This window comes from Pleurodeles waltl, chromosome 2_2 (genome assembly GCF_031143425.1).
Source record: "Pleurodeles waltl isolate 20211129_DDA chromosome 2_2, aPleWal1.hap1.20221129, whole genome shotgun sequence".
Classification (NCBI taxonomy): Eukaryota; Metazoa; Chordata; class Amphibia; order Caudata; family Salamandridae; genus Pleurodeles; species Pleurodeles waltl.
Genome location: NC_090439.1, coordinates 709,514,585 through 709,538,679, shown reverse-complemented (window position 1 = coordinate 709,538,679; position 24,095 = coordinate 709,514,585). Strand labels below are relative to the sequence as shown.

Below are 24,095 nucleotides of genomic sequence, written 5' to 3'. Positions count from 1 at the left end.
CTACTTAGCCATGGAGATGTTAAGTATCCTCCTGCACATCTCAACAGCCTTTTGATTAAATGTGCCCTCCATTGAAAGCAGGCTATGTCTCCAAACCAGATGATCTCTGATGGGTTGACCAGTTTATCCACCCCGTGAGATCTCATGGACTCCAAGAGTCTCTTCTTCCTCAAACTAGCCAAGTCATTGCCTCCCAGCTGGATTAGGACTACGGCTGGTTTCTCCATCCTGTGCTGCATGCTCTGACCGGCTGGTAGCAGCTAGACCAGCCTCATTCCTGATCAGCCCAGATACACCACTGTGTTACACAACCAAATGCCCTAATAGGTCTTCCCAGGTGCCGCCCACTGCTGTGCCCTCGTGACGTAGGAGTGACCTAAAATTCGGATGACCTACCTGCCTCCAGGAACCCTTGCTGTGAAAAGATACATGATTCAAAAAGCAGCAGGTCTGATGTATCCCTTAATGGCACCAGATGACCACCTGCTGAGTTGTTTTATGCCCTCTTCACCCAGACCACGCAAGCAAAAGGAATGTGATCTAAACTCCCTGGCCGGTAGCCGACCGGGGCTAGTGCCATCTTCAGCACTGCCAAGGACTAAAATCAGCTAAAACGTGCTGTTCTGCTGTACACACAACAAGCTACCCTCTGGAGTACTCTGCTGCTATGTTAGGCTTACCGGGGAGCTGGTGTTAGGCATACTGGCCACCACTTGTGATCATCAAGGCAGTCAACATGTATCTATCTACCCTTTCTCTCTTGATCGGTTTTAGACTGCCAGAACCTTACTACCATGTGACCCGCTCCAAGGTGCACGTCTTGCACCGTATGCATGCTGTTCCTGGGTTAAACTTGGAGGGGACCACTAACTCACTGACCCTGTATCCCTGAAAAAGCCTGTGCAAACACAACTTGGAATAAATCAACCTTGCTTGCCGTCCCACATATGTCGGGTAATGCTCATAACAGTAATCTCAATTTTCTGAAGTCTATGGGCTGCCTGGAGTCTCCACCCCTTCATAGCAGCCTACAGTAAAAAGAGCATTTATGGTCAGTTCCAGTGTTCAACTTTGAGACCTACATTACTGCGCTATGGTATGATTGCAAAAACGACTTGCCCTTCCATTTGAGAAGGTCCAATAGATGAATCTTTTGACATTACTACTTGACACTCTGCCCTGACCTCGAGCCCTGGTTACAGGTTGGATTCGCGCCTAGCACTTACAATGTTTCACTCTGGTTTTCTGGGCTAGCGCACAGTCAACCAATACTGTTAGGTCAGGTCTACCTGGCTCCACAACCTCGCTGGAACAGGTGTCACGTTCTGATCTGTTCTTTGAGCCAGGAGCCGGAACCTCTTCCACTGAAAAGGAGAAAGAGTATTCGCTATGGAGTTATCACCACTTGAAACATGTCTGGGTCTAATCACTATGTTTGCTCTTAGCTGACAGCTGACCAGGATGCGCAACTGGTGCACCAGTTTCAGGCAATGCGCTATTCATAGATTCAACGCCTTCACAACTGGGTGGTTTAGTTATCAGGCCATAAGGTAATCTGTCTGTTCGTGAACTTGTCTCTATAAATAAGGCTACTATGATGAGGTAGAGCTCCAACAAAGTAATTTTTTTATTGGCGTCTCCTGCTATGTATCAAGCCAACATGCTACACCCCAGGCCATACCTAGTCTGGGCCTGAAGCTTCTCCCGCTGCATCCATGAACAGTTCTAACTGGCTGGTGGTTATCCAGGGCTCACGCCATATACGTGTGCCATTAAGGCCGGAATGTAAGGAAGCCCAGTGCTGCAAATCCTTGTTCACTTTTTGTGTAAGCCTGACACTGTGGTGCTTTTAGCTAAGGCCCTTTGATAGCCAAGCCAATTGCCTGGCAAACTTTTTACTCACCGGAATCACCAGGCTAGCAAAGTTGTTTGCCTAGCCTCTGTTGGATCTCAAACAGAGTGGCTTTGTGTTTGCCAAGCAGAGCCTCGATTGTATGCTCAAGTTTGTCACCTTTGTGGCCAGTAACCTGCAGACATACTCAATGGTATCTAACTCAATACACAGGAACGTTAACTGGTGGCCGGGCCCTTTGTCTTATCATGTGCTAGAGGCACGCCAAGCTTATTCGCCATTGCTATGAAGTGATTCAGAAGAGTACCGCATTGTGATGTGCCTGGCACCCCAATAAAAGAGAGGTTATCTAAGTAGTGTAAGTGCACTTCTGTGGGATGGCTTCTTTCTAAATCCCATTCCAGGAAGGTGCTGAAAGTCTCAAAGTAAGTGCAAGAAATCGAGCAACACATTGGCATACAATTGTCTTAATAGAACAAGCTGTCCAGCAGGAAACCCAGTAAATGGTAACTGCTGGGTTTCACTTGGAGGAGGTAGAATGCAGATTCAATACCCACTTTAGCCATCAAGGCAACCTTTCCCGCCATTCTCTACAAAATCTATTGCATCGTCCAGATGGGTGTAAGATACTGACCATTTGTCTTGGTTCAACTCATCATTGACTGATGTCCCAGTGGGGTATGATAGGTGGTGGATGAATTGAAATTGACCCCATTCCTTGTTGGGAACCACACCCAGTGGGGAAACAACAAAATGTTCCTGTAGTGTCACCAGTAAAAGGCCTGGCCACTCAACCCAGCCAAAGCTCCTTTGCCACTTTCTGCCTTGTGACCTCCACATCTCCTGTACTGATTTAAGGTTGTGACTATAACCACAAACCTGGGGACCCTGATAAGGAATAATGAAGCCTTTAGAAAATCCTTGGTCTAACAGCTGAACCTCCTCGTGCTTGTAAAATCTATTGAGCATTTCCAATACCTTCTCGGCCCATGTTTCGGTGACACTGCAGAGCTGCCACTCCTTGCCCTTTTGGCTGCGTGCAAACCCTCCCTTTCATTCTCCATTGGGGACTTTAAACCACATTGTCCAATGTCAAGCGTTTTACTTTGTGGGCTTGTGGCCCCTGCCTGATCCCGCCCCTTGAGGTGCATTAGTCGCAGGCCCCTCACTGGTCCCGCCTTGCCTCTCCGGCCCATGATTCTTCTATTTTTACTCCATAATCATACATGTGTGCAAATGCTACAGAAAGAACCACAATTCCAAGCCTCCTGTTTGTTGATCAGCCTTTGTTTGTGAAGGCCAGAGTATATACTGCAAAAAATAGAGAGCCATTATGAGGTACTTAAAGAGAGTTGTGGAAGAACACGGAAAAGGCAGTTTATCTTTTCAGTCATGGAGCAGGTAAATGGAGTTAAATTGATGCGACGCTAAGGGTAAGTGAGGGAACCTGATGCATAACACAGCAAAACATTCCTCTATAAGGCTTACGGTGCAAAATTGGAGTCTCCAAATTGCTGTTTTTGCAACTAAATTTGAAAATAACTATAACAAATAAAGGAGAAAAGTTCGGTAGTTATTCAGTCAAATCAAAAAGACTATGTTTCAGAAAAATATATTTATTTGCACAATGACGGTGCCATATTATGCACTCTTCCTATATTTGGATCGTTGTAGCAAACACTGCAAGACCGTTTATATCGTCATTCAAGATGCACGTATTCGAAAAATATTCCAAAAGGAAGAAATTAACCTCTAAATATGGTCAAAAAAAGTTCATTCCGCTCAAAGCTGAGTAACGAGAAATTTCTAGATATATGCAAGATCTGTATATTTCTATATTCGGCTTTTCGTGGAACTAATATTAAGCATAATTATAACTTTACAAAGTTTTGCCAAGCAGATTATAAATAATAGTACATGCGCAAAAAAGCGCTACCTTTACTAAAATACGCAACTAACGATTGCTTACCACCAACTCAATGCAGCTATCCATGGGGTGTTATTAACACGCTGACATTACTTTTATAGGTTGTTAAAAACGTGTAGAGGACCATCCTACACACATTTTCACATAACGTTCCACACCCTCCATTGACTTTGCAAAGTGACCCAGCAGCCAGGGCGTCACAGTCAGGGCTTTAAATAGGCCAGGATTTACGCCCGGCAATAAGAAAAACGCGCTTTAAAATCAACCTGGCCCTAAATTCATGTCCAGGTGAATCAAGAATGTACATGCAGAGCAGAGTAAAAAGCGTGCTAAATAGAAAAGACATGGCGTGTGCGATACGCTGATGGTAGTTTTCGGAGGGATGTTGGGAGAAAAGGAGTGTAACTGTCAAAATGATTCACTGCAGAGGAAAGCGATGTAAAGGAATGTCTTTAAATTCGACTTACTCAGAACAAAATGAGCTGTTACTCATTTCTCCGATCCAACTTTTGTCAAAGCTATTAGGCCTGGCTTGTTTTAGGCATGTTTGCTCTTGCCTCACATGCCTGTATGCAGTAACCGAAAACTCACAGAGAGGCATTCAAAGACTGATCAGCTGGCAAGAATTAAGAACCAAAGGATTACAGTTCACAGGTTTTAAGCCACACCCTTACTTACATAGACCCAACCTCTTGCAAGCGGGTTTCTAGTTAAGCTTCCTTGGCCAGGACCCTTTCAAAGTCAACCCATCATTTTCATCTCTGTTAGAAATTGGGCTATCTGTTGACAGGGATGGAAGTCCCATTTAGGTGGAACATAAAAGTAACTATATTAACCTGTGCTTAACCCTCTGGTAGATTGGCATAAAGCAGTCAGACCTAACTTAGAGGCAATCCATAAAGTATTGTTGCAGCACACAAACATTAATAAAGTGAAAACACAACACAAGAAAAATCTCGAACCAATTTAGGAAAATAGAGTACATTTTAATAAATGAAATGATACCAGAAAGACAAAAATTAAACTGCAAAAATTCAATCAGTAGAACCAGAGATATTCAATTTTAAAGTTTTAATTGAAAATAGCTCCTAAAAGCACAAAGTATCCGGTCGTGATAGACTGGGGATAGTCAAAATTTCAGGCCAAACATGATAGAGCCTGGGTCAGATTCAGGGACAATGTCCGGCACAAAGAGTTTGGCCATGTCAGCCAGGTCGAAATGAATGTTACTATTGAAGGTAGGCAACTTTATAAAGTTGCCACACTCTGCTCTGCTCATCCAGATGCCTCACAAAGGCACACATACACAGACAGCTTTCTGACTGCCTAGGGAGATGTTTGAATGACTCCCAGGCTGAGGAACAAAGGCAGTGCCGCAGCAGCGAGATGTCACCTCCTCTCCCACATGGGCCCAGAAAAGGACTTCAAAGGGGAAGCTGCCTTTGATAGGCTGCCTGATCCAACAGCCCTGAGCAGGATGCCTTTTGTCACGGTGAACAGCATGGAGATAGGGCCAGAGGGAGGAAACTTGCCCCCAAACCAGTTTTACTGTGGGCGTGTAGCCCCTCAGGTAGCCATACCTCTAGGGTGGGTTTCCAAGCTCCTGAAGACGGAGGAAGGGTAGTGCCATTTTACAAGGGGCAAGAATGTGTCATTCTAGGATAGCCAGATGCCATAATTCACAGGAACTAGGAACTTCGTCACTAGGTAATAGGTGACCCAGTAGCCCATTGGCTAGTGACCGCATGGACCCCTCATGGCACTTTCTTTGGATAAATACGGCCCTCCTGCCACCCTGACCCTCAGATCACTCTTGAATAGGAGAGAGGACTGAAGAAAGTCTGACCAGCTGCCCTTAGTCCTGCACAAAGAGAGGTTGCAGGCTCAGAAGGACTACACCTGCTGTGCTTTGGGCTAGCAAAGACTGGATTGTGCCTTTGTCTCCTGGCTTAGGGAAAAGTTGATTCTTGCTATTCACCAAAAGCAGTGTGACTACAAGGATCAGTCGGCTGATCTCCTGGAACCAGCTCCAGAGACACAAGAGCTGAATTTGCCTAAGTCGCAAAGTTGGTAGCCACAGCAGACGTTTTGCTGCTATCAGTCACCGGGCACCCAAGAGGACAAATCCGAGATAGCCAAAATCTGCACCCATGTCTGCTGATCCTAGGGGTGCTATCTAGGGCCAGATTAATTGTACCTAATAGACACTAGTCCCCACTAACAGATTTTGGTCCAGCGGCAGTGCAGACTGACCAGTAGCCCAGCACTGGCTGGCTGGCTACTGCAATGTAGAGGACTTCTAGTAACGTGTACCTCTGTGGCCATATTTGTCCTGCTTCACCCGAGGAATCACCACAAAGGCACCTCTGTCCACTGCACTACAACTAGAGCATGCTCTGAGTATCTTTTTACCTTTATGCCTCAGCATCAGAACCACTTCACTGATGTCTATGATGGTCGTCATATAAAATTTGGATCCTCCTTTAAAAATGCTACGGTGGCCAGGTAACTTTCCAAAGTATTCTTTCTGGCCCCCTAGACCTTTGTCCTTCTAGACTTGGTCACTCAACTTAGGTTCAAGTTGCCAAGCTATCTTTTACATACCTTTCCTCAGTTTCTAAACTTTTTCTTGGCCAATGCTTGTTTGTGGTTTATATAAAAGTTATTTATTACTTTTAAAATCTGTATCTCCAGAACCATCCCTGGCTTGTAGTTTTTTCCCTGAAATGGCATCAACAAAGGGTTTGCGGTGCTAAAATCACCATCTTCCCAGCTTTCAGTAACAGACAGACCTGAATCAGAAAACCACATTTTTCAACACAATGTTGGCATTTTACTGGGACATACCCCATTTTTATTATTGTTTGTGCTTTCAGCCTCCTTCCAGTTAGTGACAGGAATAGTTGTGAAACCAATGCTACATCACGGAAAGCTAAACATTTCTGAAAAGTAGACACATTTCTGAATTCAGCAAGGGGTCATTTGTGAGATCCTACAAGGTTTTCCTACAGAAGATAACAGCTGAAATAAAAAAATATTGGAATTGAGCTGAAAAAATAGTCATTTATCTCCACGTTTTACTCTGAACTGTTTCCTGCGAAGTCAGATTTTTTAAAGCAATATACCGTTACGTCTGCTGGACTCTTCTGTTTGCGGGGATATATAGGGCTTGTAGGTTCATCAAGATCCCTAGGTACCCAGAGCCAATAAACAAGCTGCACCTTGCAATGGGTTTTCACTCTATTCCAGGTATACAGCAATTCATTTGGTGAAATATAAAGAGTGAAAAATAGGTATCAAGACAACCTTTGTATTTCCGACAGCGGCACAAGACAATTTGTTGAGAAGCAGTGGTTATTTGCACATCTCTGAATTTTGGGGTGCCCATACTAGCATGTGAATTACAGGGCATTTCTCAAATAGACGTCTTTTTTACACACTGGCTTACATTTGGAAGGAAACAATGTAGAGAAAGACAAGGGGAAATAACATGTGTTCTACTAGTCTGTCTTCCCCAAGTCTTCTGATAAAAATGGTATCCCACTTGTGTGGGTAGTCCTAATGCCCCGACAGGAAACGCAACATGGACACATCACATTTTTACATTGAAAACTGACGTGTTTTTTCGGAAAGTGCCTAGCTGTGGATTTTGGCCTCTAGCTCAGCCGGTACCTAAGAAAACCTACCAAACCTGTGCATTTTTGCAAACTAGACACCTAGGAAAATCCAAGATGGGGTGACTTGTGGGGCTCTCACCAGGTTCTGTTACCCAAAATCCTTTGCAAACCTTAATATTTGGCAAAAAAAACACATTTTCCTCACATTTCGGTGACAGAAAGTTCTGGAATCTGAGAGGACCCACAAATGTTCTTCCACCCAGCGTTTCCCCAAGTCTCCCGATAAAAATGGTACCTCACTTGTGTAGGTAGGCCTAGTGCCCGCAACAGGAAATGCACAAAACACAACATGGACACATCAAATTTTCCCAAAGAAACCAGAGCTGTTTTTTGCAAAGTGCCTAGCTGTGGGTTTTGGCCTCTAGCTCAACCGGCACCTAAGGAAACCTATCAAACCTGTGCATTTTTTAAAACTAGACACCTAGGGGAATCCAAGATGGGGTGACTTGTGGGGCTCTCACCAGGTTCTATTACCCAGAATCCTTTGCAAACCTCAAAACGTGGCCCAAAAAATACTTTTTCCTCACATTTCAGTGATAGAAGGTTCTGGAATTTGAGAGGAGACACAAATTTCCACCCAGCACTCCCCCAAGTCTCCTGATAAAAATGGTACCTCACTTGTGTGAGTAGGCCTAGTGCCCATGACAGGAAATGCCCCAAAATACAAAATGGGCACTTCACATTTTCCCAAAGAAAACAGAGCTGTTTTTTGCAAAGTGCCTACCTGTGGATCTTGGCCTCTAGATCAGCCGGCAGCTAAGGAAACCTACCAAACCTGTCCATTTTTTAAAACTTGACACCTAGGGGAATCCAAGATGGGGTGACTTGTGGGGCTCTCACCAGGTTCTGCTACCCAGAATCCTTTGCAAACCTCGAAATTTGGCCAAAAAAACACTTTTTCCTCACATTTCGCTGACAGAAAGTTCTGTAATCTGAGAGGAGCCACATATTTCCTTCCACCCAGTGTTCGCCCAAGTCTCCCGATACAAATGGTACCTCACTTGTGTGGGTAGGCCTAGTGCCCGTGACAGGAAATTCCCCAAAACACAACGTGGACACATCACATTTTCCCAAAGAAAACAGAGCTATTTTTTGCAAAGTGCCTAGCTGTGGATTTTGGCCTCTAGCTCAGCCGGCACCTAGGGAAACCTACCAAACCTGTACATTTTTTAAAACTAGACACCTAGGGGAATCCAAGATGGGGTGACTGGTGGGGTTCTCACCAGGTGCTGTTACCCAGAATCCTTTGCAAACCTCAATATTTGGCAAAAAAACACCTTTTCCTCACATTTTGGTGATAGAAAGTTCTGGAATCTGAGAGGAGCCACAAATTTCCTTCCACCCAGCATTTCACCAAGTCTCCCAATAAAAATGGTACCTCACTTGTGTGGGTAGGCCTAGTGCCCCCAACACGAATAGGTCACACAACAGTCAATGTTGGTCCTTACATGAGGGCAACTGTTGACCCTGGGGTGATCCATTCCTGACGCAGGCACAAGGAACAGGCACTCAAGTGGGGTAGTGTTTTTATCAGGACAGGTGGGGAAACACTGGGTGGTAGGAATTTTGTGGATCCCAGCATATTCTTGTAGTTTGTGTGACAGAAATGCAAGACAAAATAGAGTTTTTATTCAACATTTCAGCTTTGCAGGGTATTCTGGGTAAGAAAACTTTGAAGGAATCCACACGTCACACCTCTGTGGACTGCCCCGGATGTCTAGTTTCCAGAAATGTCTGGGTTTAGTATGTTTCCCTATATGGTCGCCGAGCCCAGGACCAAAAACACAGGTCCCTGCCTTACAAAACCAGTTTGTTTTGTGATAGATAATTTTGATGTCTCTACAATATGATTTCGGGCGGTGGAATTTGGGGCTGAACTAAATCGGGGATCTCCCAAGAGAGCACTCTCTCTCTGTGCTTGCCTCCGCATGCACCTGCTCTCTGGGTTGGGCTAACCCGCTATTGTCCCGTTGCACAAACTGTGCTTGCAAAGGGACAGCAGGACTGTCCTCATCACCTCCCTCATAATCACTGGAAGAAGAGTTATCGAATGGGACTCCTCTGACTGAAAAATCACTCCCAGAGTCTGCGCCATTGTCCTATCCCTCAGATGCTTCCTCTGTATCTGCTGTCTCAGTCTCTGATCCTACATCAGAGCTGTCCTCTATAACCCGAGTGAGGGCTTGAGCAGCAGTCATCCAATGAGATGCCATCTCTGCTACTGGCTAAACTGTTGCTCTAAAACACTAGCCTATGTAGACAGTCACAAAATTGCTGGTGGGTGTGTGTGTGATACGTACAACAGTAGAGGTCACCTTACCTTTGCTTTTTCCCTCAATCAGCACGTTCTTTCAAGACACTCAAAAAACACCTTGTCACATTCCAAGTGTCACAGTCTTTAGCACCTCTGGCGCCCACTCCAACAATGATTATTGGTGCTCCCACTCCAATGACCTCCTCCTCAGATTCCCTCACTAACACATAGCAAAAGTGCCCTTAATCTCTCCGTAGCCCCCCCCGCACATACATTTCATTTGTATTATAGTGCAGGTTATGGCTGACTTTTATATGTGGGTCCGGTTTTCCTGGGGGCCGTTCGCAGCTTCCAGGGAAACCACACACGCGTTGACAAAAGTGATCTATATATATATATATATATATATATATACATATTGATATATAAATAGATATATATATATATATATATATATAGAACTATATATTTTTTTAGTAGTTTTATGGTTTCGAAACCATCCAACTACTAAAAAAAATGACTGCCCCCACAGGGGGTCGCCCTGCTCACAGGCGACCCCCCTGTCAATTTCTTTTCTTTTTTAAAAAAAATTTAGCCCCTGGGGCGGTGCGCTGTCGCCCTGAAGATCTTCCGTGTCTCCCAGGGTATTTTTTAACCCCCTCCCTGGTGTCGGGCACTGGTCGTGACGCGCACCACCGAGGTAGTCTGGGCGTCAGCCAGTGGCCAACACCCGCACTGTAGGGGTTAAATACAGTGCATCCTGCCTTATGAGCCTTTAAGGCCTCCATGAGAGGTGACATGAGTACTAAAAAGGAAGGTTCAGACCTGGTTGAAACGGTAGTTTAAAACTGCACTACAGGGTAGAGTGGCAGCCCTGAGACATGTTTCAAAATGCTACTTTAGTCGGTGGCACAAAGAGTGCTGCTGCCCATTAGTAGCATTTAATTTACAGGCCCTGGATACATGTAGTACTGTTTTCTAGGGTCTGAGATGCAAATTAAAGGTGCCAATTAGGCGTAGTTCAATTTGACCATGTTTGAAGGAGGGAGCACCAGCATTTTAGCACTGGTTAGCAGTAGTAAAGTTCACAGAGTCCTAAAGACAACAAAAACAAATCCAGCAAAACAAGAGGGGTGAAAACAAAAGTTTTTGGGGAATACAGTACCAAGGTTGTCAGGTGTAAAGGTGTCCCTCTGCTGCAACTGGGGAGAACCACCCACGTTCATAGGAGTTCTAATTACTAAGGCAAAAAGAAAGCTGGAAAGAGCATTGGCGTGGTCAGTCATAGGGTGATGTGCCATTGTAAAGTCCATTCCCTGTAGGAAGATTGATCATTTAAACAGTTTGGGTTTCTCGCCCCCACATCTGCATCAACCCTCTGAGGGGGTCTGTGTTCTGTCTGAACCCAGAAGTGAGTCCCATATAAGTATGATCTCAAGTTCCTCAGTGGCCAGATCACTGTATATGCTCCCTTTCAATGGCACTCCACCTCTGTTCCCTGGGAAGTAACCTTCCAATTATGAATTCTACAGGTTGGTCCAAGCCCTCTTTATTCAGCTGAGAGAGCACAGCTCCAATGGCATGCTCAGATGCGTCTGTTTGGGTAATTAACTCTTCTGAGAAGTCAGGTGCCTTGAGCACAGATGCTGTACGCATGGCCTCCTTCAAGGTGTCAAAAGTGTTCTGGCATGCCTCCTTCAAGCTCAATGTCTTGGGCTGCTCCTTGGAAGTCAGCTCTGTCAAGTTGGAAACATCATACCATATGCCTTGACAGATCTGGTGCAGTAACCTGTGAGATTCTGGAAACTTCTCACCTCTATCTGGTTCGTACGGAGTTCCCAGGCCAAGATGGTCTGAATGTTTGCACTGGAGAGGCTGCACCTTGCACCCACCGACTTGGTGGCCCAAGTAAACCACAGATCCCTGTCCTATCTGGCACTTACTAATTTTGATAGTCAGACCCGCTTTTTGCAGGGCCAGAAGCACTACCAGGAGGAGGAGATAGGTGGCACTGAAACCCTCCATCCGATCCAGGATCTGGTTGACCTACCTTTGGAAGGAGGCAGGAGAATTCTTTAACCCAAAGGGCATCAATCAAAACTGCAAGTGGCCCTATGGAGTGGAGGATATAGACGTCTCCTTGTTAATGCAATCTGCCAGTGCCCTGACGTCAAATCAAATGTACTCAGGAACTTGGCGGTTTATAACCAGTCAATGAGCTCATCAGCTTGGGGATGCAGTAAGTATCAGTCTTAGTGACTGAATAGAGCCCCCTATAGTCCACATGGAGCCAGAATTCTAGTGTGGGACTCGGTGGAGTGGCTTTAGATACCAAAACCACTGGACTCAACTAAGGTTGTTGAAGTTCTCAATCACCCCCTAATTCCAGCATTTTGGAACGCTCTTCTTTAATATTGCCTCTCAGTCTATGAATTTTATTTTTGAAAGTCATGCTATTCACGGTGTCAATATCAAGGCTGCACCAAGTGGTGAGCTCTGGGGTAAATGAAAAAAAGAGATGCAAACTGTCCCAGTAAGTGGCAACAGTCCCTCTGTTGCTCTGGAGTCCAGGTAGGGGAGAGGACAATTCCTTCCACTGACCCATCTTGCTCCTTGGAAGATAGGAGATCAGCGCAAGGATTACTCTCCTCTTCCACCCCATCAGCCATTTCCAGGAGCATGGATACCTTGGACTTCTCAAAGTTGGGCCTGAGGTGAATGACATGCAGGACCCTTAAACGTTTCCTGGGGGGTTTGAGCTCTTCAAGGAATGTGGCCTTCACACTGTAAAGCCCAGTCCATAGTCCTGAAAGGCCCTGGGTTTCATCTGTTATTTTCACCCACACTTTCTGACCAGGCTGAAACTCAAATAGGATGGTCTTTTGGTTATGCCAGAGTTCCATGACTTCATGGCAGGCTTATAGGTTCTCAGTGGCTTTCTCCCAAATGCGCCTTATCTGAGTCCTGGGAAACAATATGAAGCTGACTACTTCTGGGGGCTACTTGAGAGCTTGCACCCACCCCTTCTTCACATGGCTGAAAGGCCTTCTAACAGGGTGGTTGTACAGAAGTTCAAAGGGACTGAACCCTACTCTCTGCAGTACCTCCCTGTAAGCAAACAATAGGCATGGCAAGAGGACGTCCCACTTCCCCCTTAAGGGATCTGACAAGCCCATGATCATAACCACACAAATAGGTGTGCTGGTATGATGAATCATTAACACTTCATTTGTCATTGGTGATACTTTAGTGATAGGTTGAGGTGGTCAGACAGAGGACCCATCCCTTATAGGTGCATCCTATATCCTTTATCAGAACTGAACATCTCTTTGTGCGATTATTTCATGAGTTGGCTGAGGTGTGCTGGCAGCTTAAATTTCCTTCTTAATGACTCCTTCTTTAGTTCTCTTGGAATCTTTAAACAAGCCCACCGGTTTGGAGATGATAGAGTGTGGAGAACTCCATGCTTGTCCCATATCAACTTCATGCACACTGACATGAAGTTGATGCCCCCTTCAGAAACTACCTCTTTGGGGAATTCACCAGGAGGAAGTTCCCCATCAGTGCTCTGGCCACTGCAGGCAGAGTCATCATCCTCAAAGGTATGGCCTCCAGGTACTGAGTGTCATGGTTCACAAAGACCAAGATTAACCTGTTGCCTAGGGCAGTCTTGGGGTCCTGGGACCCAACAATTATTGCCCACCCTCTCAAAGGGGGTGCCGATGACAGGAAGGGTAGCCTTCTGCTTTCCCTTGATCTTCCCATTGACCTGGTAGGTAGGACACGACCTGCAAAATAGGAAGGTTCTGTTGTACTGGGGGACCACCCAAGCATTGGTTGCACCAGGCTCAGGAACCTTAGGCTTACTATACAAGCCATCATTCTCCCAATTAATCAAGTGATCATCTGAGGTGTCACCAGCTGCCTGGGCCTCAGCCTGTTGATGTAGACCCTTAAGAGTACGGCACACTCTGAGCATTGCAGAACTAGAGGATGATAAAGCCAAACTCATCCAGTGCATTTCAATGGGCTCTTTGATTCAGTGATTACAAGAAAGGGGGCATGTTACATCACAGAAACAGGGAGATGAGGGTGATATGAGAATCATACGAAATAGGGCTGAGGATCCAGGATTAACCTTTTGATCCACATATCACTATGATTGACATCCAGGTTTCAATTGTGGTCAATCCCATGAATCTTGTTGTGGTTTAATCAGCTTGGTAGACCTACCTGCTGTGATAGACATCCTTCAGGAGGAAGAATAAAGGGGAAAGATGTACATTTAAAAAAAACAGAGCCCCAACAAAAACTTCAAAGACCCAGATGCTAAATTACATTTTGTGTCTTGAAAAGGACTGAAAGTAGGGGAGTCTGAGACCCCAAAACATTGTTATCTGCTAAGTAGCCAGATGGGCTGTGTGAGGAGGGGAAGCTCTGCAAGACTTCTCCTGTGACCAGGAATAGGGGCCCAAGCCTGCTAGTTTCCCTGTTGAGAGAGGGGATATCACCCAGGGAAACCAAGATCACCTGTCCTGGATCTGGCACGCCAGTGACTGCCTGCTTGCTAAGACTGGTGTACTTGTGAGGAAGAGGAGAGCGTTGGAGAGAGTGAGGTCCAGAAGGGAGCCCTGTTGTGATGGCTTGCTGTGCAAGGTGTGAGGAATACATTCTTGCACCGATCAGGCAATAGCCCGTGTGCCAGACTAAATCAGTGACCTGGTATGCCAGGAGGAGCCTCTGCAAACTGAACTTAGGAACGCAGAAGGAGAAGCCCGCTCTCCCCACAAATTGAGCAATAACCCGTGTACTGGACTGAGTTGGTGGCCCTGCATACCAGGTGGGGTCACCATGACCTGAACTTGAAAGTGTGGAGAAAGAAACCCGCTCCTTGCACCGATCAGGCCATCACCCATGTGGTGGAGTGAATTGGCAACTCCATATGCCAGGGTGGGGCCGCCTTAGAGTTACTCAAGGAATGTGGTGGGAGAAACCCATCCCTGGACCAATCAGGCTATGGGCTGTGTGCTAGATTGCCTTGACATCCCTGTATACCAGATGGAGCCACCATGGATGCCAACATTAGGCCAACATGACCAGATGTGAGAATCTCGATGACAGGAGGGGCCACCAGAGACACTGAATGCTGGACCATCGTCTGAGACCTGGAAACTGTTATGACCAAGATGGGACCAAACCGCATTCTGTTGTCTGCACCAAGGGAGGCCCAAGGAGCAACAGGACACCAATGGATCCCCGTCTGAGCAAGGAGACCACTCCCCCACCCCTGTAGAGGGAAGAGTGACTTACCACGTGACAGCTGAAGTAGAAGCAACCCCGACCATCTGAATCTGAACAAAGCATGGCTCAAGGAATAGAGTTGGTACCTGCCAGGTGCAGCTGTGCGTGATCACTAGAAGCCTGACTTTGCCAATCAGAACAGGACTTCGCTGCACCTACCAAGGGTTCCCTACTACTGGAGCAGGTAAGCTGACAACTGGGCCTTTGCGTCCCTGGGGGACATACTGACATTGGTGCTGAAAACCCCTAGACTCTAGTGACTGAACTTGCTAACAGAGTCCAAGGGAAGAAGCCTTGAGTAGGGCCTATTAACTTACATTTGATGGATGCAGCCATCAGTGAATGTGGAATAACACCAAACCCATTGTACTAGGTTTAGGAAGACAGGGAGTATCCTTACAAGTACTAGTGCCCCAATCTGAAGGGGATTCTGTTATTGCTTTGTGAGTGTTGTTTACCTTGGCATATGTAGAGGTACAATTAAAATACTTATTTTTATCTAAAAACAAGTATTTGACTAGACATTGATTTACGCTTCGTGCTACTCGCATGTTGCGATATGAGTCGTGTTCACTGATCTGTATCTGAGTTTCCTCTAAAGGAGCCTTCACTGCTCGAATTACGCTACCCAACTGACAGTCAAGGGCAGAAGGGGGTGCTTGACCCATTTGAGCAGGATCCATAGTAGTGTGGGCCTCAGGACATCAGTAGTAAAAGGCCTCTGCCACCTCTGTTGGGCCCAGTAGCTCCTGCATGCCCCATGGCCCTCTGCACAGAGTTCTGACACTAGGCATGTGAGCCTTGGGTATCATCTCTCTGCATTCACTTCCCCCCACACTAACTGAGGCAGCCATCTCCCCAAGAGCTACACTAGCCTTCTCCAGTGTCTTCCAATGAGTGGGGGCCTGCTACCTTCTGGGAAAGTGGGGGACCTCTTGACGTGTCTGTACCCGTAGTACTCATAGCATTCAGGGGAAAATGTCCTGAAGATTTCTTCTGATGATAACTACCTTTCTTCTGGTCAGGTTTGGACTGGGAATTCTTCCCCTGAGAACTATTTTGAGGGCGTTTTGAGAACTTGTTTTTTATGTTTTTCTCCCCCCCTCTTTATTCTTGGGGAAGGGGGCTCTATCCACCCTTTTGGAGATCCCCTCAAATATCTTCTTGTAGAACCTGGTGCTGAGCCAGTAGTCTGCTTCCTTTGCATGCTCCCTGGGGTCAGTGAGCATGGAATATAGTAGGTGTTTGTGCAGCTCTGGACAACCACTACTGAACATGTGCTCTCTTGCAATCAGATGGTACAGCTCATTGTAAATACTCACATCACTGCCCTTCACCCAACCATTCAGTGGCTTACAAAGGTAATCAACAAACTCCACCTGAGACTATTAGGGTAGCTTCTGGCTGTCACTAAATTTCAACCTATACTTCTCAGGGGGGAGACCATATTTTCGGAAAAGGGCCTCCTCCATGAGTGGGTACTTCATCCAGTCACCCTTCCCAGAGCCAGCAGTGAATCCCTTCCCTCAATTAATGTATGCCTTCAGGGACTGGCTCCCAGTTCCCCCCAGGAACACTAAGCATCGCCAGACCTATTTCAAATACCTCAATCCACATGTCTTTGTCACCCCCCCAACTAAGCTAGGCATCAGATTCTAGGGGTTTTTGGACCCACCTGTCTCCATTGAACACTAGATTTTCCCCATCGCAATTGCTGCTGGGCCCTGAGATTTGTTGGCTTTCAGGTCCAGCTCCTTCAGACTCATTTCATCATCCAACAACAGTTTCTTTTACTCCTGGGCCCTCTGTGCGGCACCCTCCTCCCTGGGTGCTTCTACTTTTTTCTCATCCAAGGCCATCTTTGCTGCAGCATCTTCCCTTGCTGCTTCATCCTTTTTCTCAGTCACAGCCAGCTTCAGTTTGGCCACTATGGTCTGAAATCCCTCTCTGCCCTCCTATCCTCCAGTTCCTTCGGGGACAAGTTATTTGGGGAGACACTGCTGCCTGCTCTGGATCCAGCAGGGGACCTAATTCCGGAGAGTCCTCCTTTCTCCTCTGAGGGCATGGTTAGGAGGTTTTCATCCTCCAACTCTTGTTCTTCCTCCTGCTCCTCAATACCCTCATGGTCCTCTTGCTCCTATGCTGTAGATAGCAGCTAGTGGGCCTCTTCTCAAGTCCTGAAGGCTTTCTGTAGTTCCCGTCTCTCTCTGTGTTCATGGGTACTGGTAGCACCCTCTCCTTGCAAAGTCTTTTCAGTTAAACCATAGTGTAGCTTTGCAAGTTGCTGAGATCCATCCTTATGCATGTAAGCAAGAGTTACAGGAGCACAAATGAGTCAGTAATTACATTCGGAGGCAAAGGGAAAAATAGTCATCAAGGAAAATTTTAAAATAGGTCAAATTTGATGTCAGATTATTTATATGGGATTTTAGTTTTGCACATACACAAGTATTAGATCCCACCACTGAACACCGATGTAAGAAATTGAGTTATTGATTGAGAAGGGAGGAAGCCCCACCCAGGCAAAAGCCACACTCCTTGTCAAGGTGAACCATAAAAGTCATTACCTGGACCTGTGCTTAACCCTCTGGTAGCTTGGCACAAAGCAGTCAGGCTTAACTTAGAGGCAATAGGTGAAGTATTTATGCAGCACACAAATAGTAATAAAGAGAAAACACAACACAAAACAAATCCCAAACACATTTACAAAAACAGAGTAACGTTCAATGAATAAAATAATACCAGAACAATAAAACTTCAATCACTAGAACCGGAGATATTCGATTTTAAAGTTTTAAGTAAAAACAGCAGCTAAAAGCACAAAGTGCCAATCACTGTCATTTTATCGCACTAAACTAGAGTAAAGTCACAAGTTCATTCCAACTGTCATACAGCGTGGGTGGACGCCGGGACCAGGTTGGTCCCACTGAAAAGTTGCCTTTTAAGTCTGCCAGGAAAAGTTATGTTTACGGTGGAGGAGGCTGCGAAGAGGAGGCAGAATCGGCCAAGCGCTATGGACAGCTGTTGCTGTAGATTCACAATGGCAGTCGTCACAGGCTGTGGTTGCTGTAGCAGGAAGGGCAGGTCTCATGTTGCTGGTTACCATGGACAATTGTTGCCAGTGCAAAGAGGTGGTTTTACTGAAGCTTTGCGTTGGCAGTTGTTGCGGGAGGCAGAGTTTTGGTACGAACAGGCCTGTTTGTGGTCGCGAGTGGTCCAAACTTCCGGATTTTTGCCTTTTCACTTAGGAGGAACTCCCACTGATGCCATCTAAAGGTCCAGGACCTTGAGGTACCTCTTGGAGATCATGACTCACTCCAGGCAGGCCAGCAGAAGGGCTCAGGAAGGTCCAGTTGCAGATTTATCTGGGTAGTTGAAGGGAGGCCTCTACAAATTGTTGTGTCCCTGTAGCTCACTAAGGGGTCAGTCAAATGACCCTTGGAGTCGAGGAAAGCAGGCAGCCTGGGATTAAGGCAAGCACACTGCCTAAAAGCATGAAAAAAGCTGTAGGTCATGGTCTACGGCAATCCAGAGAAACTCTATCAAAGCCTCAACAACAAAGAAATACAGATGAGGCTGGCATTCATACGTAGGTAAAACTTTAATAGAAAAGGATTACATATGAAAATAAGATCCAGGAAAAAACAAGCTGCTTTGAGTTCATCCACTGTAAATGCTCACAGAGGTATTGAGGAATGCCTGACTCAAGTATACACAACGTAACTATCTACATCACATCCACTTGACAATAACTCAACATGTCAAAGATGCTTACAAGTTGATCCTAGGCTTTGTTATATGGCATGGAGTTGCCCCATGAGGTGTTTAGACAAAATATCAGAGAAAAAGTATTTTTTGGACAAAATATTGTATCAAGAATGTTAAGGACAAAAATATTGTGAAGTTAAGTTTCTATGGGTAAGCAATGGTTTACTATATATAACTCCACATATTTATACTTTGACAATATATACATATCTTCAAAGTATGTAGATGTGGAGTTAAGAATAATAAATTGATACTTACGTATTTACACTTACCTTCTTGAAATTTTAGTTCTCAATATGTTTGCCACAATAGTCTATCCACAAGATATTTTTGTTTCTCATATTCCACCAGGGATCCCCATAGGATGATTACATGAAAATTCTAGGATTTATCCTATATTATGGAGCTGCACAGAGCCCAGGACCTACTGTGAGTGTGTAGCAAGGCAACTAGAATCAAAAACCTGAAGGGATAACATGGGAACTGCAGGGGGATGCTTATTGGACTGCCTCCTACACAAAAAAAGAAAGAAAGGCAGACCAAGATTCGGAAGTCTGGCTCTTATACTGGCCAAAAATTCTGTGGCCGTCCCCTGAATGTCCTCTTCCGACCCTCCTCTGACACAATGGAGATGTGGGATGGAAAAATGGGCAGAAGATGAGCGCACATCATTACATCGAGACGAAATCCAAGTGTTGAGGAAACAACCCATAGCTCAACAATGGTATGAAATACTTACGAGCTTTCAAGCAGAACCACACATCTTGACTGTGCAACCTGATACTGAATACGTCAAACAGGGATACAAAGATCTAGACTATTAGAATTAAACATTAAAACAGCCCATTAGCTATCAGCACGCCGACATACAAATAAATGGGCATGAGCTAGGAAGCAGGTTTGCTAAGAGCCTGGTGCCATGGAAGTCTATAGAGACCTTTGGCTACCACATGTGCACGTGTGTTAGGGGATGGAAGGTAATTGTAGAAGGGGTGGCACGCTCTCTACAATGTGTCTTGAGAGGAAAGGGGGACTCCTCTCCATTACATAAGGTATTCTGCTCAGAATCCATTTATGTCCCGCCCGAAGTATCACTTGATTTATTATTGCCACCTGTGAAGCAAGAGGCGAGAATTTGTGGTGCGGGCCCGTATAAGTAAAATGTCTTCAAATGTCCAATAAATTGATGCAAATTCACCAGTTCCATTGTGCCAGTCAAATCACGGATGGCACCGTGCTCTGAAGACATTTGTGATGTTGTAGCCCTTTGTTTATCAAGAATTCCTGAAATTCCAATAGCTGCAGGGATGTGTGCGTCATCTCTTCAGCGGACAGCGGCCTTGTTTCTGATTTGAGCTATCCAGCCGCCTTTGCTCTGTCAGCCACAGCACTCTTGCACTTTTCACTAACCAGACACTTCGGCTATCTGCTGATTACACGTCAGTCTGACGCTGTGAGAGAGCGCCTTAAAGTCCATTCATGGTAATGCGTGCAAGTAGAGCTACGCACAGCAAATGCTAGGTTGTACTTTCATTGGAGATATCTATTCTTATGGTATATGCCGAAAACAATAAAAATTAATTAGATTAGGTTTTTACCCACTATTGGGGGTCAGGGCATCTTCCTTACAATGATTCACCTAATGTTCATTGCTCCTCCGACCGCCACATCGCACAGACAATAGAACCAGAGACACAGAGGCACTTGGAACGCAGTGAGGAAATATGGTTTGGATTTTTCCCCTTTGCACTGTCTTTTATCATTGGCGATCCGTTTTACAGGCCTTCTACTTTTGTGATGTACATTACACAACAAAGCTATTTATAAGCACATCACTGCGGGCGTAAGGTGGGAACTCCGCCACACTATGACACCCCAGGGGCTGCAGACATATTTTGAGTGCGTATGAAATATGAGGCATCTCCGACTGCAGGTGCGAAGTATGATGGACAGACCAAAACAGGAGGGGGTGTTGCGAAACAGCGGGCTTCCCCATAGCTTCATACATGGTGTCATGTAGCATGTATCCCGTGCAAGAAATGGCAATAAAGATGCGAGCCAAGGTCCTTATGGGCCAGTAAGGTGGAGTGCACTTCCATCCTGGGTAACACATGCTCCAGCACCTATGGACATATATACAGGCACGCGCGCTACGTCTACCAGGAGGTCAATGATTCAATACAAATTTTGATCACTGTAAGTGCAAGCTGGGCTGCGCGCCTGAACTTCGGGGTGTTGCACAGTGACCGGGATAGACGTCACCCCATTAGTCAGTTTGTTCTGACCCAAGATCACTCTGTTTTTAAATCCACTTTAATATATGTACATTAACTTTATAAAGGGGTACCTTAAGAGCAATAACAGGATCCGCTGACCTTGTAATCCAGTCATCATAGGTAGGAACTATCACAAGAATATATCGCTTGTTGTTATTGCACTCTGCTCCTTGCCCTGGTTAGAGCTCCTGAAACTTCTGCCTCTAGTATGAGTAGCGCATGCGTTGTTGCCTTATTCTGAAGCACCTGTGCAGCCCTTGAGCAATGGATCTTCACACTATGTTTAATAGGGAGTGTGTGTGTACTAACTGAGGTCCATGAGTAGCTTGAAATGGGAGTGCCACCTCAAACTTATTTTAAAAAGTGTTGAAGGATCTGTTTTCATGTCGTTATTTATACCCTTATACCTTACTCCAACCAAACTAGCATGATCTGGTGGCTCAATGATGTAATGCGCCCATGGGGATCTGCGTTTGACTTGACTGCTGCAAGTTCGAATCGTGGTGGATCAATTTAGTCTTTCTGCCTCTGGGGTTAGAAGATGAGCACAACTGAGATGGGTAACCATAACCGGCTACTTTAGTCAAATAGTCAAAAGACCCCAAATGCGCGGTTCCTACACTCACCTGTTACGTTAAATACAAACAAATGGATATCACACTCTTGCAATGCCACGCCTTTTCTCATTGCTCTTGTGCTGGCATCAGGTTCAAAGTGAGCTTCTCTATTCGCTCCTGGATAGGGGATCAAGGGCTAGATGTACAAACATTTTTCTCTATCGCAAATACCCCAGACCAGACTTTGAGAGAGTAAAACTTACTTTTAAAATGTATAAATCCCATTTTAAGAGTGGGTACGGTTTCACCCACTCTAAAAATGGGATTTCGTCTGGATACTGATTTTCTGTTAAGGAATTGGTGTGCTGTGGATGTCCCTTTTAAGTATAGAATCGGTGTGCAATGTATCAATGAATCATAATTTCAGTCACAAAACACTGACGTTACCAACACCCAAGTTGGAGTGCTAACCCTTTCACAAAAGGGAAGTGGTCCTACTTTGACCCCTTGCCCTTTGTGAATGTTGACAAGGGTATCCGAGAGAGTTGGCAGTGGTCCAGGGAACTACTGTCTACTCTAAGTGAAACTTTTCACATACATCATGTTGCAAAATTCAATATGTGTCGCAAAATACTGGCCCAAAATAGCGACCTATGCTTGTGACAAATGCTATGGTACATCTGGCTCATGTCTTTAAAAAATCAGAATACCCTTACAAGCTGATCATTATACTATCCACTCAGCAGGAACCACTGTATCATCAGGTATTCAATCCATAAACCAACTGTAAACGGAAAGGTTCCAAAGCTGTATTCTTTGGCTACCTGCCCAGTCTGATTCCGAGCACAACATCTTCTGAAAGGCCATTTGCTACTGCCCCTTCGGTCATTCTGAATAGATACTCTGCATTATTGTGATGGAAGCTCTGTAGGTTAATATTCCCTAATACTCTGCTTCATGTGGCTCCGATATGCTTATCCGTCAAAGCCAGCAGCATAGCAAGGATGTCATGGTCCCAGGGGCCAACAAGCAAAGTAGCCCACTGACTGCTGCTGGAGAAGAAAAATACAGCAATTATCAATGTTTAATGGGACTCTCACGTCTATGGCCCGGTGGCCCTGGCTAAAGCCACTATCTTATTATGGCCTGTACTGAGTAGCAGAGGACCATGAGCTGTGTCTGATCTAGATGATATCAATGCAAGCTGGCAGCATCAATGTGGTACTGAAAACTTTTATTTTCTGTGTACTACACAACATCAATTTACCTCAAATGCATGATTTGCTCAAATGTAGAATATTGTTAAAAGATTATGCTTATTTACAAAAGATTGAATAATATGTGGTAAATGTGCAGCTCGCAAATTCAGCAAATACTGTATTTAGCATATTTTTACAGATTTTATTGGAAGAAAAAATTCTGAGTCCCCTTACCTGAGCAGCAGCTGCTGGGGTTGGTGATGTTGTCTCCTCGACTAGAGGTGAAGCAGACACTGTGCTGGGTGTTGCAATCGTCAGAGGCTGTTCCAGTGACACCCTCTCTGCACCTTCTTCTTCTTCTCCCGAAGATTCCGTATGGACGTCTTCAAACTCTTCACCTTCAGCTCCTTCCTCATAGTCGTCATCATCTAATTCATATCAACAGAGCAGAAAATAGAAATGAATGGTAACCACCAAGAGAATCTTACTAGGAACCAAAATGTGCGCAAAATAAGAATTGACAGGTTATTGGAAAGGGTGACCCTAAAGAGAGAGACGATAAACCCATTACACATAATCACCTACAAATGTCCCTATTACACACTTTAAGGCAACTATGTAAACCGATATTAATCAAGAACAGTACAGGGTGTTATTATTAGTTCTTATTGTTACAAATGGCGCTGTCTCTTATCATAATACAGAAAGTTTTTCTTTTTACATCGTAAGTCACAATTACATTTATCTTTTGTGTGCTAATTATCCCCATTCTACAAGATATGTGTAATACACTTGCTATGCTTGCTCCAAAAAAATATTAATGTGCCACATTTCTTTCAATGATAGGACATAAAAATATATTCATGTGGACTTCACACCAAATAACAAATAGCACACTTTGAGCAAAGTCCTAAGTTTCTGCCAGCTTTTATGTAATTCTGTCCAGCCATGTTTTCTGTGTCAGAGAACACAAATAGGAAATGAATGTTTTGAGACTGCTCCTTTTCTTCGCCCATGCTTGATGGATCAGCATAAAAGCTTTTATGAAGGAGTCAAAGTGCACTGGCGCTAACACCACTACTGGGACTGGGGAGAGGGAGCAAGAGAGAGCGAGAGAGAAAGAAAAAGTGTGTGTGTTTTCACAAAAAAAAAAAACGTTACCGGAACATTATAGTTAGGTTCAGAACTTACACACACAAAACCATAAAACTGAGCCATTGTAGTTAGAGTTATTTCAAGTAACTATAACTTGTGCCCTAAGGTCACTATAACTCGATCTCTCGC

The 24,095-nt window shown here is 45.1% G+C and overlaps 1 protein-coding gene across 4 annotated transcripts in view; it reads right to left on the bottom strand.

Annotated features, from left to right (window-relative positions):
• The window catches only part of TRIM55 (tripartite motif containing 55), a 467,397-nt gene that overhangs the window by 142,248 nt on the left and 301,054 nt on the right, over nucleotides 1–24,095 (bottom strand). For all 4 annotated transcript variants that reach the window (XM_069220263.1, XM_069220262.1, XM_069220264.1 and 1 more), the window contains exon 8: nucleotides 23,046–23,239. In XM_069220263.1, the coding sequence (XP_069076364.1) occupies nucleotides 23,046–23,239 (194 nt within the window). The remainder of the gene's footprint in view (nucleotides 1–23,045; nucleotides 23,240–24,095) is intronic.